This window comes from Pseudophryne corroboree, chromosome 4 (genome assembly GCF_028390025.1).
Source record: "Pseudophryne corroboree isolate aPseCor3 chromosome 4, aPseCor3.hap2, whole genome shotgun sequence".
In the NCBI taxonomy this organism is placed as follows: domain Eukaryota; kingdom Metazoa; phylum Chordata; class Amphibia; order Anura; family Myobatrachidae; genus Pseudophryne; species Pseudophryne corroboree.
The window spans coordinates 733,258,381-733,273,807 of record NC_086447.1 but is presented as its reverse complement, the minus strand read 5'-3'; the positions used below and the strand labels follow the sequence as shown (position 1 = coordinate 733,273,807).

The 15,427-nt window shown below is 47.7% G+C and overlaps 1 protein-coding gene across 1 annotated transcript; it reads left to right on the top strand.

Moving 5' to 3' along the window:
- Positions 1-12,736: 12,736 nt before the first annotated feature.
- MTLN (mitoregulin) lies at positions 12,737-15,157 on the top strand. The gene is made up of 2 exons (XM_063919787.1): positions 12,737-13,133; positions 15,036-15,157. The coding sequence occupies exon 1, from the start codon at positions 12,891-12,893 to the stop codon at positions 13,059-13,061; it is 171 nt and encodes a 56-aa protein (XP_063775857.1). The 5' UTR covers positions 12,737-12,890; the 3' UTR covers positions 13,062-13,133; positions 15,036-15,157.
- The last annotated feature ends 270 nt before the right edge of the window (positions 15,158-15,427 follow it).

Here is a 15,427-nt window from a genome sequence, read left to right as displayed (position 1 = left end):
TAGTGTGAAGGGGGAGACAGCACTCCGTTCCAGTGACACCCATGGTTTAGGGGTGTCTTGAGTGAACCAATCTCTGGCCTGGGCCAGTAAACAGGCATTGTGATATCTCTCCAAATCTGGGTAGGCTACTCCCCCGTCACACTTCCGTGCCACTAGGGTGGATTTCGCTATTCTCGGTTTTGAGCCCCCCCATACATAGTTTGATAGTAAACGGTTAAATCTATTGCAAATATCTTTAGGGAAGGTCCTAGGAATGGTACGGAAAAGGTACATCAGTTTGGGTAAGAGCACCATCTTTGCAGCTGCTACTCGTCCGACCCAGGAAACCTCCTGCATCATCCAGTCTTTAATAAATAGCTCAAATATTCTGAAGAGGGGGTCATAATTACATCCCATTAAATCTCGTCCTCTAGATATATGTACACCTAAATATTTAAGTGACCTGAGTTGCCATGCGTATTTGTAAGCCCTCTTTAGACGCCTAAGAGTGTTATCCGAAATATTCAGAGGTAGGGCCTCGGTCTTAGTAGTATTTAGCTTATAGTAGGAGATCCCTGTATAGGAGTCTAAGAGAGAGTGTAGATGTGGTAATGACAATTCAGGGTCGCTAAGGCATACTAAGATGTCGTCAGCAAAAAGACAAATTTTATGGTGCGTCCCTTCCACCACTGGGCCAACAATGGAGTCTAATGTCCTGATCCGCTCCGCCAGGGGCTCAATAGCCAGCACAAAAATGAGGGGTGAAAGGGGGCAACCCTGACGAGTCCCATTCGTGATATTGAATGTATATGAATTGCAACCATTGGTAAACACCGAAGCCGATGGGGAGGAATACAGGGCCAAAATGGAGTCGAGTATCCTACCTGCAAATCCAAAGCAGCCCAAGGTAGCCCGTAGATAGTCCCAGTGAAGCCTATCAAATGCCTTCTCTGCATCTAAAGAGAGAAGCAGGAGAGGCTCGTCTCGGGCCTGGCAGCGTTCAATCAAATTGATAACCCTCCGTGTGTTATCAGATGCTTGCCGACCTAAAACGAAACCTACCTGGTCGGGGTTAATCAGACCAGACAGGAGTGGGGATATCCTATTCGCAACCATCTTAGCGAACAATTTAAGATCCGTGTTTAGAAGTGCTATTGGGCGGTAGTTCTGGACCACCGCAGGAGATTTACCGGCCTTTGGAATAGTGACTATACGGGCCTCCAACATCTCCTTCGGGAAGCATGTGGAGTCTGAAGCTTCGTTGAAAACTGACACTAAAATCGGGGCTAGGGTAGACTTAAAGGTTTTATAGAAGTTAGTGGGGTATCCATCTGGGCCCGGGGCCTTGTTTACTGGACAGGAATCGATAGCTGCTATGACTTCCTCAGGCACCCAGGGCGAACAAAGGGATTCCCGGGTCTGAGGGTCAATAGTGGGGAGGGACAGCCCTTCCAAGAACCCAGCAATATCTACCGAGGAAGGCTGAGGGGTATCAGGATCATCTCTAAGGTTGTACAGCTGTGAATAGTATTCGGCAAATGCGTTAGCTATCTCTACCGGGTAAGTTACTTTAACTCCCGAAGCAGTATGTACCGCATGTATGCGTTCTTTAGCTCTACGTCCCCTTAGTTTACGCGCCAGCAAGCGTCCCGCTCTATTACCAAGCCTATAATATTGTTGATTGAGTCGCTGCAGATTACGATGGACTTCCGATAGGGCAAATGCATTCACCTTGTCACGGGCAGCAAGGAGTTCCTTAAAGAGGGCTTTATTTTTAGGGTTACTTTTATGTGCAGTTTCCAGATGAGCAGCCTCCCTTTCGGCCAAGGCCTGTCTACTTTTATACTCACGTTTAAGTCTAGCAGCTATCTGGATTGCAGAGCCTCTAACCACGGCTTTCAGTGAACACCAATGGGTGAAAACATTTGTGTCCTTGGGACAGTTAGTAGCTAAATATAGGTCTAGAGATTGCTGGATGGCCTGGCGGGCCTCAGGGCGGGATAGAAGGTACGGGCCTAATCTCCAGGGGCCATGGGGGACCACCCTCTTGTCAGCTTCCCAAATCACAACAAGTGGCGAGTGATCTGACCAAGACATAGGTAATATATCCACTTTGCTAATGGCAGCTAATGTCCACTTATCAACTAACGCCAGATCTATTCTAGAGTACGAGCTATGTACGTGGGAAAAGAAAGTATAATCTCGCTCTGCAGGGTGTTTGGCTCTCCATACATCATACAGCGAATATTCAGCTAACAATTGACCGAATCTGCCTGAGGGATCCTGGGCCGGACTGCTACGAAGAGTCCGGGTTGGACGAGAGCGATCTATATTGGGGTCCAGCACCATGTTGAAATCTCCAAGGATCAACAGGGCTCCTTTCGTATGCTCTTGAAGAATTTTACAAAAGGTTCTAAGGAATTTTATTTGCTTGGTATTGGGGGCGTAGCATGAGACCAGAGTGGTCTCCACATTATCTAGCTTACCTACTAAAATTAAATATCTCCCGTCAGGATCTTCATATTTAGAGGACAAGACAAACGGGCAGTGTTGGGCTATGAGAAGAGCCACGCCGGCTTTCTTGGCAGGTCCATTTGCTGTATAGCAAAGGGGGTAACGTGAATTAGTGAAGAGGGGTGGACTTTGACTCTGGAAATGGGTTTCCTGAACCGCTACTACTTGTGCTCTTAGCTTATGAAAATAGTTCAAGGCTACTCTACGTTTTTGAGGAGAGTTAAGCCCTTTGGCATTAATAGAGACTATCTTCACCATTTTCAATTACAGAAGGAACCAATATCTCTAATGACCAATATCTGTGCTGAGACCGGTATACCTGATAGGGGGGGGGGAAACATATAAGAATACATGTGTAAAAACAGACATAAAATATAAAACAAAACCAAACTAAATTGATCTCTCGTGAGATCACATCCAGTCGCCATGTTAAGGCGACTGTGTAGGCTAAGGTAGGGGTTAGCGGCATAACTCCCACCTACTGCCATACTTGATTGCTGTAAACTGAAGAATATAAGGACGTCTTGATAACATAACAGCAGATGTATGCACGTCAGTGCACACGGAACCTTAAGAACAAATACGGCAGAGCAAAGGTGCTCCAACCTACAAGAAAACCTGGGCTATTACTTCTAACATTAGAACTAGAACTAGTCCAGCGGCTCATATAGCTTATCAAACTTTAAAATTAATCCCACCGGCCAACATTAATGTAAACAGTCATGTCCGGGGGGACGTCGGGCACAGCTCCCCAAAAAAGAAGGAAAAAAAAGGAGCAACTATTTGAGCATAGCGGGGAATCATTGAAATGCTTTAAAACAGAGACATTTCTTTCTCTATACCCAGCGCCCCCCATCACGACAGACCATGGCCCTATATGTCTGGGATAAAGCCTTTATCTGAAGAGTCACTGGAGTAGTAACATCATGACCATAACGGTGTGGTATCAGTCACAGAGCAGGTCTCCTCACTTCACCGACGACCAGTCCTGCTGAAGACGTTGGGGGGAGGGGCCCGCCGTGGGTTCCGTGATATTCCATGATTTAAGCAGCTTTTCTCCTTCATCTGCAGTAGAGATAGAGACAGTAGAGCCATCCCGATGGATCAGCAGCTTGGTGGGGAAACCCCATCTGTAAGGGATATCAGCCTTTCTGAGGGCCGCAGTGATCTGATGAAATGATCGCCGTTTGTAGAGAGTGGCTGCAGACAAATCCCCAAAGAGTTGAAGTCCTTGTAGGGCTGAAGATGTGTCAGACGACGGTCTGGCTGCTTTCAGTAAGGCCTCTTTAACATGAAAGTAGTGCATCTTCATGAGGACATCTCTCGGTGCATCTCCTGGGGCCGCTCTGGCCTTCGGTAGCCGGTGTATTCGGTCGATAATGAGGTCTGTAGATGGAGATCGAGGCAACAAAGCCTTAAAAATGGTCACCGCGTAATCGTGCAGACTACTATGTGACACCGACTCGGGGACTCCGCGTAGTTTAAGATTGCTGCGACGCGACCTGTCCTCCAGATCCGTGACCTTGTCCCGTAGGAGCTTCACCTCTGCTTCTAATGCATCATGAGAGTCCAATAGGTTGTTATGAGACCCCACGACTTCTTCCATTTTAGTTTCCAGATGGTCCGTACGGCCACCCAGGTCATCTATAGATTGTTGGCATGCCGTCAAGGTGGTACGGAACTCAGCTGCCACCTCCTCCTTAAAGCGGGACAAAAGTAACTTCATAGTGCCCACCGTGAGGGCCTCCCCATCTCCGACCTTATCCAAGGTCTTGGCTGGCGGATTTGCCTCTTGTGACGGTGGGGTCTGGGGAGCTGCACCTGCTGTAGAGGACCCGGTAACTTTAGGGCCAGGCATTTTCGGAGATGATTTGAAAAATGAGAGCTGCTGTGTAGGCTTTGGCGGTTTGCTGCGCCTAGTGGGCATGATAAAGCCCAGACGAGGATAGCTTAATGTAACCAAACACGGAGGGTGGAGAGACCGGGAGGCTCCACTTTTTCAGAAGTTAACAAGACATCACATGGATAATGGCAGAGGTAGGAGAAATCTCTTGATTTACATTGGTATGAGCAGAGTAGACAGAGCCATTGCGCTAGTCGTCCTCACTTGGACAATTAATTCCTGGTCAACCCAGGCGCGGGGTCCGGTGGTGTATCTCCTTCACCCGGTGAGCTTCTGACCCAAGTAGGTATGAAACGTTAACGGTAACGGTAGCGCCGGGAGTCGTTTCCTTTTTCTTCACCCCTTTCCGGTCGTGGTGTGTCCGGCTTCTACACTTTAGCCCCGAAATAGTTGAAGGCTGTGGAAGGCCGAGTCGGTCCCCAGGCCCGTCCAGCCAGCCGCCCACGGCCGTGGGAGGCCACTCAGGAGAGCAGGGGTGCCCCAGAGCTCCCAGTCCTATAAAGGGGTAACTGCAGGGGGGGGGGTCTCCGCCACCAACCAGGGGCAGCTCACACTCCAGGGCACGGACAGGAGGTGCAGGCCTGGTTTAATATTTGCAGGGGGTGCGCCTGCAATAAGCGCCGCCGGGCTGGGCCACAGCCAGGCCGAGGTCAGAGGGAGGGAGGGCAGATCGCAGCGGCGCCGGGCGGGTTCTCGGCCGACGTCTACGGGGAAGGAGGAGAGGCCCGCCGTCTGCTCGTCCGAGCCGGGTCTGTAGATCTCACTTACCCCGGGGGCCGTCAGCCGTCTCCTCCGTGTTGCAGCCGGATCGTCTCTCCTGCTCCCAGCACCTAAGATGGCCGCCGCTCGTGTGACGGAGCTCACTGCACAGCTCCGATCTGGGCCTCGATCGTTCCCGTCTCCCGGCGGGGGGCACTGGAGGGTTTGCAGGGGATACTCCGAGGGAGCAGGGGTCAGGCGAGTCACCCAGACGTCCCGGTGTGGCAGCCGCCCAGCCGACGGGTAAAGTTTAAAATTGAGGTCCCGGCTTCGGAGCAGGGAGTAGGCCGCAATCCGCGGGAGCCAGGAAACCGGCTCCCCGACTCCGCAGCACCACTTCCCCGCTTTCACACTGGTCTAGCACTGCAGCTGGATAAAGTAGGGTCGAATCAGGGATGTTAGGAGGCTATTATTTTATAGTTAGCTCCCAGATCTCTGAGAGCTCTCAAGAAACGCTGCCTACTCACTCAGCCTCCAGGCCACGCCCCGCCGGTGGTGCAGAATTTTTTTAAAAACGACAGGGGCGTGCAAGAGATGCTGTCGGTGGCCAGAAGAATTGCGGGACACTTTCGGCGTACAGGCACCACGTACAGAAGACTGGAGCACCACCAAAAACTACTGAACCTGCCCTGCCATCATCTGAAGCAAGAAGTGGTAACGAGGTGGAATTCAACCCTCTATATGCTTCAGAGGTTGGAGGAGCAGCAAAAGGCCATTCAAGCCTATACAATTGAGCACGATATAGGAGGTGGAATGCACCTGTCTCAAGCGCAGTGGAGAATGATTTCAACGTTGTGCAAGGTTCTGATGCCCTTTGAACTTGCCACACGTGAAGTCAGTTCAGACACTGCCAGCCTGAGTCAGGTCATTCCCCTCATCAGGCTTTTGCAGAAGAAGCTGGAGACATTGAAGGAGGAGCTAACACGGAGCGATTCCGCTAGGCATGTGGGACTTGTGGATGGAGCCCTTAATTCGCTTAACAAGGATTCACGGGTGGTCAATCTGTTGAAATCAGAGCACTACATTTTGGCCACCGTGCTCGATCCTAGATTTAAAGCCTACCTTGGATCTCTCTTTCCGGCAGACACAAGTCTGCTGGGGTTGAAAGACCTGCTGGTGAGAAAATTGTCAAGTCAAGCGGAACGCGACCTGTCAACATCTCCTCCTTCACATTCTCCCGCAACTGGGGGTGCGAGGAAAAGGCTCAGAATTCCGAGCCCACCCGCTGGCGGTGATGCAGGGCAGTCTGGAGCGACTGCTGATGCTGACATCTGGTCCGGACTGAAGGACCTGACAACGATTACGGATACGGACATGTCGTCTACTGGCACTGCATATGATTCTCTCCCCATTGAAAGAATGGTGGAGGATTATATGAGTGACCGCATCCAAGTAGGCACGTCACACAGTCCGTACTTATACTGGCAGGAAAAAGAGGCAATTTGGAGGCCCTTGCACAAACTGGCTTTATTCTACCTAAGTTGCCCTCCCACAAGTGTGTACTCCGAAAGAGTGTTTAGTGCCGCCGCTCACCTTGTCAGCAATCGGCGTACGAGGTTACATCCAGAAAATGTGGAGAAGATGATGTTCATTAAAATGAATTATAATCAATTCCTCCGCGGAGACATTGACCAGCAGCAATTGCCTCCACAAAGTACACAGGCAGCTGAGATGGTGGATTCCAGTGGGGACGAATTGATAATCTGTGAGGAGGGGGATGTACACGGTGATATATCGGAGGATGATGATGAGGTGGACATCTTGCCTCTGTAGAGCCAGTTTGTGCAAGGAGAGATTAATTGCTTCTTTTTTTGGGGGGTCCAAACCAACCCGTCATATCAGTCACAGTCGTGTGGCAGACCCTGTCACTGAAATGATGGGTTGGTTAAAGTGTGCATGTCCTGTTTTGTTTATACAACATAAGGGTGGGTGGGAGGGCCCAAGGACAATTCCATCTTGCACCTCTTTTTTCTTTTATTTTTCTTTGCGTCATGTGCTGTTTGGGGAGGGTTTTTTGGAAGGGCCATCCTGCGTGACACTGCAGTGCCACTCCTAGATGGGCCCGGTGTTTGTGTCGGCCACTAGGGTCGCTTATCTTACTCACACAGTCAGCTACATCATTGCGCCTCTTTTTTTCTTTGCGTCATGTGCTGTTTGGGGAGGGTTTTTTGGAAGGGACATCCTGCGTGACACTGCAGTGCCACTCCTAGATGGGTCCGGTGTTTGTGTCGGCCACTAGGGTCGCTTATCTTACTCACACAGTCAGCTACCTCATTGCGCCTCTTTTTTTCTTTGCGTCATGTGCTGTTTGGGGAGGGTTTTTTGGAAGGGACATCCTGCGTGACACTGCAGTGCCACTCCTAGATGGGCCCGGTGTTTGTGTCGGCCACTAGGGTCGCTTATCTTACTCACACAGTCAGCTACCTCATTGCGCCTCTTTTTTTCTTTGCGTCATGTGCTGTTTGGGGAGGGTTCTTTGGAAGGGACATCCTGCGTGACACTGCAGTGCCACTCCTAGATGGGCCCGGTGTTTGTGTCGGCCACTAGGGTCGCTTATCTTACTCACACAGTCAGCTACCTCATTGCGCCTCTTTTTTTCTTTGCGTCATGTGCTGTTTGGGGAGGGTTTTTTGGAAGGGACATCCTGCGTGACACTGCAGTGCCACTCCTAGATGGGCCCGGTGTTTGTGTCGGCCACTAGGGTCGCTTATCTTACTCACACAGTCAGCTACCTCATTGCGCCTCTTTTTTTCTTTGCGTCATGTGCTGTTTGGGGAGGTTTTTTTGGAAGGGACATCCTGCGTGACACTGCAGTGCCACTCCTAGATGGGCCCGGTGTTTGTGTCGGCCACTAGGGTCGCTTATCTTACTCACACAGCGACCTCGGTGCAAATTTTAGGACTAAAAATAATATTGTGAGGTGTGAGGTATTCAGAATAGACTGAAAATGAGTGGAAATTATGGTTTTTGAGGTTAATAATACTTTGGGATCAAAATGACCCCCAAATTCTATGATTTAAGCTGTTTTTTAGGGTTTTTTGAAAAAAAAACCCGAATCCAAAACACACCCGAATCCGACAAAAAAAATTCGGTGAGGTTTTGCCAAAACGCGGTCGAACCCAAAACACGGCCGCGGAACCGAACCCAAAACCAAAACACAAAACCCGAAAAATTTCCGGCGCTCATCTCTAATTCCAAGGCCAGTCAAGCATATCGCCAAAAGTTCTGAACACCGAGGAGGATTTCGACCTGTCCTGACCTCCAGAAAGGATGTTCCGGGAAAGCTGATAATCGCAAAGCAATAAATATATTTTAATTGCAATTTATAATATTGTTTGACAAATGACGTGTTTCAGTTTTCAAGACATACATGGTGTATTTTGATTGGCTAAATGTATTGGCACACATGAATCCTTTGTTCTTTTGCTATAAAATAAAGCCATGATGGCCCTTAAGACAGATCAACTATGAACTGCTTAGGTTACACAATGATCCTGTGTCACCTTTCCATTCACTGATCTCCAACCGGTTGCTAAGGGGAACAGCATTCTGACTGATGACTGAAGAGAGTTCATAATCAGACCTGAATAGGTTAACATACCCTATCAATAGTGTGACCACATCTGATTTATTCATTTAACCAATTGTGCATGTTTATTAAAACTTGTGATTCTTTTTAAAAATATCGTCCCTTATTGGTATCACAGCCGGCGCCAGTATACATATCTTTTTGTTGCATACTTCCTTAGGGGCTGACTCCCCCTTACTGGCTGCCGCTGACAGCGCACTCATAATTTCTTTCTCCGCCTTTGGTTTTCGCTCTATGCACATTACATACAGGTGCACTGCTGACACATATGGAATGTGTGTATGTGTGTCCTGAATGTTATGCTACAGTACATGTAATAGGCCCTACACATTTGACGACCCACCGCCGAGCTGCCTGACGGCGATACGGCACACGGGCAATCCGGCTCCATAGCAGTGCAAGATAATATGGACGAGATTGTCCATATGGCCTTGCATGCATAAGCGACCCAGCACCAACGATGAACGAGCGCGAGGCCGCGCATCGTTCATCGTAGGTGCCTACATAATGAACGATATGAACGAGTTCTCATTCATTAATGAATGAGAACGTTCATATCATTCAGTTATATCGCCTAATGTGTAGGGCCTATCAGAGCTGGTAGCATCAGGTTGTGAAAGGTTACACCTGTTCCTGTTTCCTTTGGCCATGTGATAATTACACTAGCCTTGAAAACATCACAATAGCCATAAACATGTATTTTTTTTCTGAAACATGCTCCTTCAATATATACTAAAGCATAAACAGTGAAATGTATGTGAAAAAATCATGGAGCAGAGGAAAAATCCTTATGGAAAAACTCACACGACCAAATTGCAATGAAATTCTGTGGTAAAACTGGCTTTTTTTTTTTTTTCTAATAAATATATTTGACAAACTTTATGTATAACCAAGATTGGAGCACCAATGTTAAGCTTTACCAAATGTTAAGAATACTCTGCCGCTTGTTCTGTTGCTCAGAAAACGATACTTATGGGACCTCATTCCGATCCCATTGGATCTGCTTTGTGATGCGCAAAGTACAGATGTTCGTACTTTGCGCATGCACAGGTCCCGTTCAGACTGGCATAAGACTGTTAGTGATTGACAGTCTGCCACCATTTTGGGGCGGGTAGGGAGCAGCGATGGCCTCCGTTTGTGAAAAAGGAGGTTTGTCACTGCCTTTTAGGGATCTCCATCATTGGACTGAGATTTCCTTGTCTCTGCGACCGGTGGTTTGCGTGTCCCCATGGGTGCAGCAAGCCGCCCAATGGTGAGTCCAGTGATACGAAGCATGCGTCCTTCTACACAGGGTGGATCGCTACTGCAGCAGGAGGCGTCTATTTGTAATCGACGCTTCCTGAGGCATTAACATACAGATCTATCACTGCTGCTTCCAAGGAAGCAGCAGCGATAGCCACTCCATCCACATCCTAATTAGCCCCATTGCCCTTGGGGCTACAGTATATTTTCCTGTTATAATGGAAGCTTTACTATATATTTCTAGCCTTACCTCCAGAGTGCAAAGAAAAGGGGCTGTGTCGTGTGGCCACACCGCTAGTGTCATGTAGCCACTCCCACTAGTGTCATGTGACCACATCCCCTCAAAACACATGACCACGTCCATTTTTTGGCACTCAGTACCACTAAGAAAATATTTCTACTTGCACTACTGAGGGCAATGTACAATACACATCTTTGTGGATCATATCATATAGCTATAGGATATCAGCATGGGTATTAAAATGGGCCACCATAATGGCGAATGATAGGTCTAGAGCTAAAAAGCTCAAAGTATTATAAGTTCAGATTTAGAAGGTGTAGTAAGGTCTATATCAAGGTTACAGATACATGTTGGTTTTCTTTTGTGTTATAATTATTTGAAATACAGTAGGAGTTTTCTGAGACTGACCTTGGTAAAACACTTTTATAGAAAGAGAACCTTCTGCTCTTTGAAACTAGCCAGTTTGTTTTCCTATATGGGCTCCTTCAGTAAGACTTGAGAAGCCACAAGCACTGGTTTTGCCTGTTATATTGACCAGAAATTATTAAAATTGGTCCTGGGTCACGAATCCAGGGCACCCTCGCAAGTGCCTAGAGGCAACCCAGTTTGGAAACCACTGACTTAGAGACAGGGGCGGATTGGGATGGAAAACCAGCCCGGGAAATTTCTGGAAGCAGCCCTAATGGAGACGGGGTCTGCTGAGGGTGGCGGGATACTACTCCTCATAGGGCCAGAATGTGAGTCGCAACTTTCATTGCCTCTTTTACTGCAGTTGAGTCTGCGACTATGCTAATTCCGCAACAAAGCTTTTCCCTGGTGTATAGCTGTGCACAGAGCAGGCTCTAACCAATATGTTGCCCTAGACAAGATTTTGGCTGGTGCCTCCTAGCATTGCCACGAGTTCTGCCTCTGACCCTGCACCCCTTTCCCAGCACAATCACCCCTCAACCATAGCAGTTCTCATTTTGGTGCTCCTACCACCTATATTTTAAATAGGAACAGTGCGAACATTCGCTGTGCAGCCCAAAAAGGGGCGTTTTTGCTAGGAAGGGGCATGTCCACAATATAGTACCACCAATTCAAATTACGCCACACAGTAGTGCAACTTTATTCACATTATATCATGCAATAGTGTCCCTTATTCACATTACATCACACCATATTGCTCTTTATGCACATTAGACCACACAGAAGTGCCCTTTTTATATGTTACACCACACAGTAGTGCACCTTATACACATAATGCCACACATTAGTAATGCCTTTATACACATAATACCACACAGTAATGCCCCTTACACATGACACACATTATTAATGTCCTTATAAACATAATGCGCCTTACACATTATGCCAACCTTTATTAATGCCCATATACACATAATGTCCCTTACACATATGCCGCACATTAATAATGCATTTATACACGACACATAAAATCCCCCTTACACATATTCCGCACAGTATTTCACAACCAACCTATCCGCGCGATGCACTCCCACAGCTGCTAACACTGTGACCTCTGCCTCTGATTGGATACAGATCATACTTGCCTACCTGACCCTCTCCATGAGGGAGAAAATGCTCTGTTCCTGGACTTTCGTGGTAAGGTATGATTGCCATCACCTGTGGTGAGTTAGTTCATTGATAAGAAAGGTGTTTCACCACAGGTGACGGCAATCATACATTACAAGGAAAGTCCAGGAACAGAGCATTTTCTCCCTCATGGAGAGGGTCAGGTAGGCAAGTATGATACAGATGTGTCCTTAAACATCTTGCCTCAATACACTATACAGCAGGAGATACCTGCATCAGTCAGCTGGCAGCTCCTGGCCAGCTATGCTAACGTCGGGCACCTTTTTTTGCAGAAAATGTGTCTTAATTGAATTACTGTGTGACTAGGACGCACAAGTAGCTTCTGCTGATTAAAATGATATGTGACATGCCTATACTCTGTGTGCGACTGTGGCTGTATCTGCATATGGAATGCTACATTACAGTGATTTCCAGGAATACACTGTAACGTAGCATTTCATATGCAGATACAGCCACAAGTCACACACAGAATATAGGCATGCTGCGTATCATTTTAATCAGCAGAAGCTGATTGTGCCCCTAGGCATGCCAAATGCCTAGGACCGGCTCTGTGTAGGCAAGTATGCCTCTAGGACGTAAGAGAAAATAGTTTTATGACATTGATGGCCAGCCCTATTGTGTAATTCATGAGGGATAGTAAGGGAACATTGAAACAAAAAAAGTCCGTATGTAGTGGTTATTGCCAGATATCATTAATCCGTATAGGAATAATAATTATGTATAATATCTTTTTTTTATTGTTTGCATATATTATGAACTCCAAATTATTATATAACTATAAGCAGTAATATACTGAGAAAAGGTAAAGCGTCTCCAGGAATATGGCCACCGCAGCTGGCTCACTGATTTGTCTCCGGAAATATGGCCGCCACCGCCGCAGCAGTAGTGTCATATATTGTCTGGTACCAATCTGAGCTCTTGTAAACACCATGTACGTATGTCATGCTAAGAAGACGGTTGTATAACGTGGTAATAGGTGCGACCGCGACCTTGGTAGAGAAGGGTCCCACGCCGCGCTGTGTGCCGGAGACAGCCGGTGGTAGAGGGAGTCCCAGGCTGAGCTCATCATGGTAGAGGTGTCTGAGCGTAGCTTGTACCTGACCCTGCTGCTCACCTTCTCCGCCGGGGTGCTTGTGGGCTGGCAGGCGAACAGACAGCGCAGGAAGTATCTGGACTGGAAGAAGAGGAGGCTGCACACCAAGCTGTTAGAGACACAGAAGAAGTTAGATCTGTCCTGAGGCTGCAAGGCTGAATGCTGTATCCTCTCCCTCTGTTACCACTGCTGCTGCCTCTGCTTTGTGCTGATACAAGTAAATATATTACTGTCTTATGCTGCTTGCCACATTCCATTCATGTAACAATCTATGGAATCCTGTCAGTTACAGGTCATGCGTGTCAGCTGTATATTCAGGGGAGACTTTTCACATGTAGTCTTTGGATAATAGAATTGCAGCTGTGGATAATAATGTGTATTGTTACACTGGCATATCTACTGTAGGTATATGTTCAAGATCCCGGCTGTCGGGATCCCGTCAGCCGAAAAACTGATGCCGGAATCCTGACACCCATTAGAACACAGACACCGGAATCCCGACACATGCCTCCCAACATGATCCTCTCAGGAGAGACAAAATGGACTGCTCCTGGACTTTTCTCTTATTTATGATTGCCAGTACCTGTTTTGAACAGGTTAAAGGATAAGGGCTAAAACACACTACACGGTTGTTGCCGGCCGGGAAAAAGCCGGACGGTTTTTTCCCGTGCCGGCATTGTAGTTAACAGTGTGAGGGGTAGGGTCCCTTCACACTGCACGGCCCCGGCCCGGCTGCCGGGTTGCAGCCGGGTCTCACCACTGGAAGGACCGGCGGCCGGGCGGCCGCCGGGCCGTCCTTGGAGCCAGTAAACCATGTGTGTGAAGGGGAGCTTTCACACACAATGGTTTTTTCTGAAGCCGTGTTTGATGCTGCGCATGCGCACAGCATCACACACGGCTCAAAGCCGTCCTGTGTGACAGACACTGCCGGTTTCTCCCGGATGGCAAAAAGCCGGACAAACTTTGTCCGGCTTTTTGCCATCCGGGAAAAACCGGAGTGTGTGTTACAGCCCTAAGAGAGGTGCTTCAGCACAGGTGATGGTGATCATAAATTAAGAGGGAAGTCCAGGAGCAGAGCATTCTGTCCCTCCTGGAGAGGGTCATGTTGGGAGGTATCTGATCAGGTCACCATTCTGAAGGCAAGTATAGCCGGGAGGGTTAGTATTTGGCTGTGAGGGAGTTGGGTTTAGGTGCCACCCTTGGTCTGGGGGTTAGGATTAGGCTGCGGGAAGCTGGTGGTGGGGAGGTTAGGGTTAGTCTGCGGTAAGGGAGGGTTAGGGGTAAGGTAGGATACTTACCTTACCCCTGTTGGAATCGTGACCATTGGGATTCTGGTGTCAGTATTGTTACCGCCAGCATCCCATCCGCCGGGATCGCATACCGGTCCTCTACTGCAGGCATGTCCAAACTGCGGCCCTCCAGCTGTTGTGAAACTACATATCCCAGCATACCTTGACACAGTTTTGCTGTCAGAGAATGCTAAAGCTGTGTCAGGGCATGCTGGGATGTGTAGTTTCTCAACAGCTGGAGGGCCGCAGTTTGGACATGCCTGCTCTACTGTATAATGGCTGCACATGTGTCCCTGTCTGGGTTCAGGGGGGTCCACACCGCACCCTCCCTGCACCCATTGTTTCAATACTCACCCTCTAGGCGTCCTGCATTGGCAGCAGCAGCGCTGCATAAAACACCAGAAAAATGGAGCTGGGCCCATTTTTCATACATTTTGCTCAAACGAAGTAGGAAAATCACTGGTAAAATGGCCACTGCTCCATTTTACCAGAGACCTGTGCGTGCACACTAGACTCTGGGACAGCGCTTGGGTCTCCTAGTAAAATCATAGTGCCCAGAGTCTATTGCTTTGCCGGCTAGAGAGAAGGCGGCCTGGACACCCACACGGGCCTCCTGCTCTCTTGATGTACCCCAGTATCGTTAATAGGTGTAGGTATATGCAAACCTGGGTTCAAGTTCAGAACATGGGACATCCTGGGTTAGCATAACTAAACTGCATCAGAACATCATTAAACTTACTTGTTCAGAACAGAATGTGTACCCTTGCAGGCTCTGTTATAGTACAGCAGATGAAATTCTTTATATTTTTTCATGTTTTGTTTTATTTTAGAGTGAAGAAAAGACAAATGAAGACCTACCATGACTTGGATGTGCTCATTTGAGTTGAAATTTTTTTTTTTTTAGCTTCTGTAAAGAAAAATCTTTAAGCATTAAATGACAATTTTATTATAAGTTGGTCAGTCTAATTAGTTGAAGAGTTAAATACAGTATACAGCTAAAATAGACTTATTTTTTATTTTGTGAACAGTAAAAGGTAAAAAAAATAATAATTTTGTTTTAATGTCCTACTCCTACATAATTTCAACTTCACGGACAGATCTGAACATGTATTTATATTTGTTTTATTGTCCGTGGTGTTGGAATAATTTATGACTCTGACCTTCATGTTTACCTAATAAATCAACCTTAAGGGGCCTACACACTGGGCGATTATCTTGACAG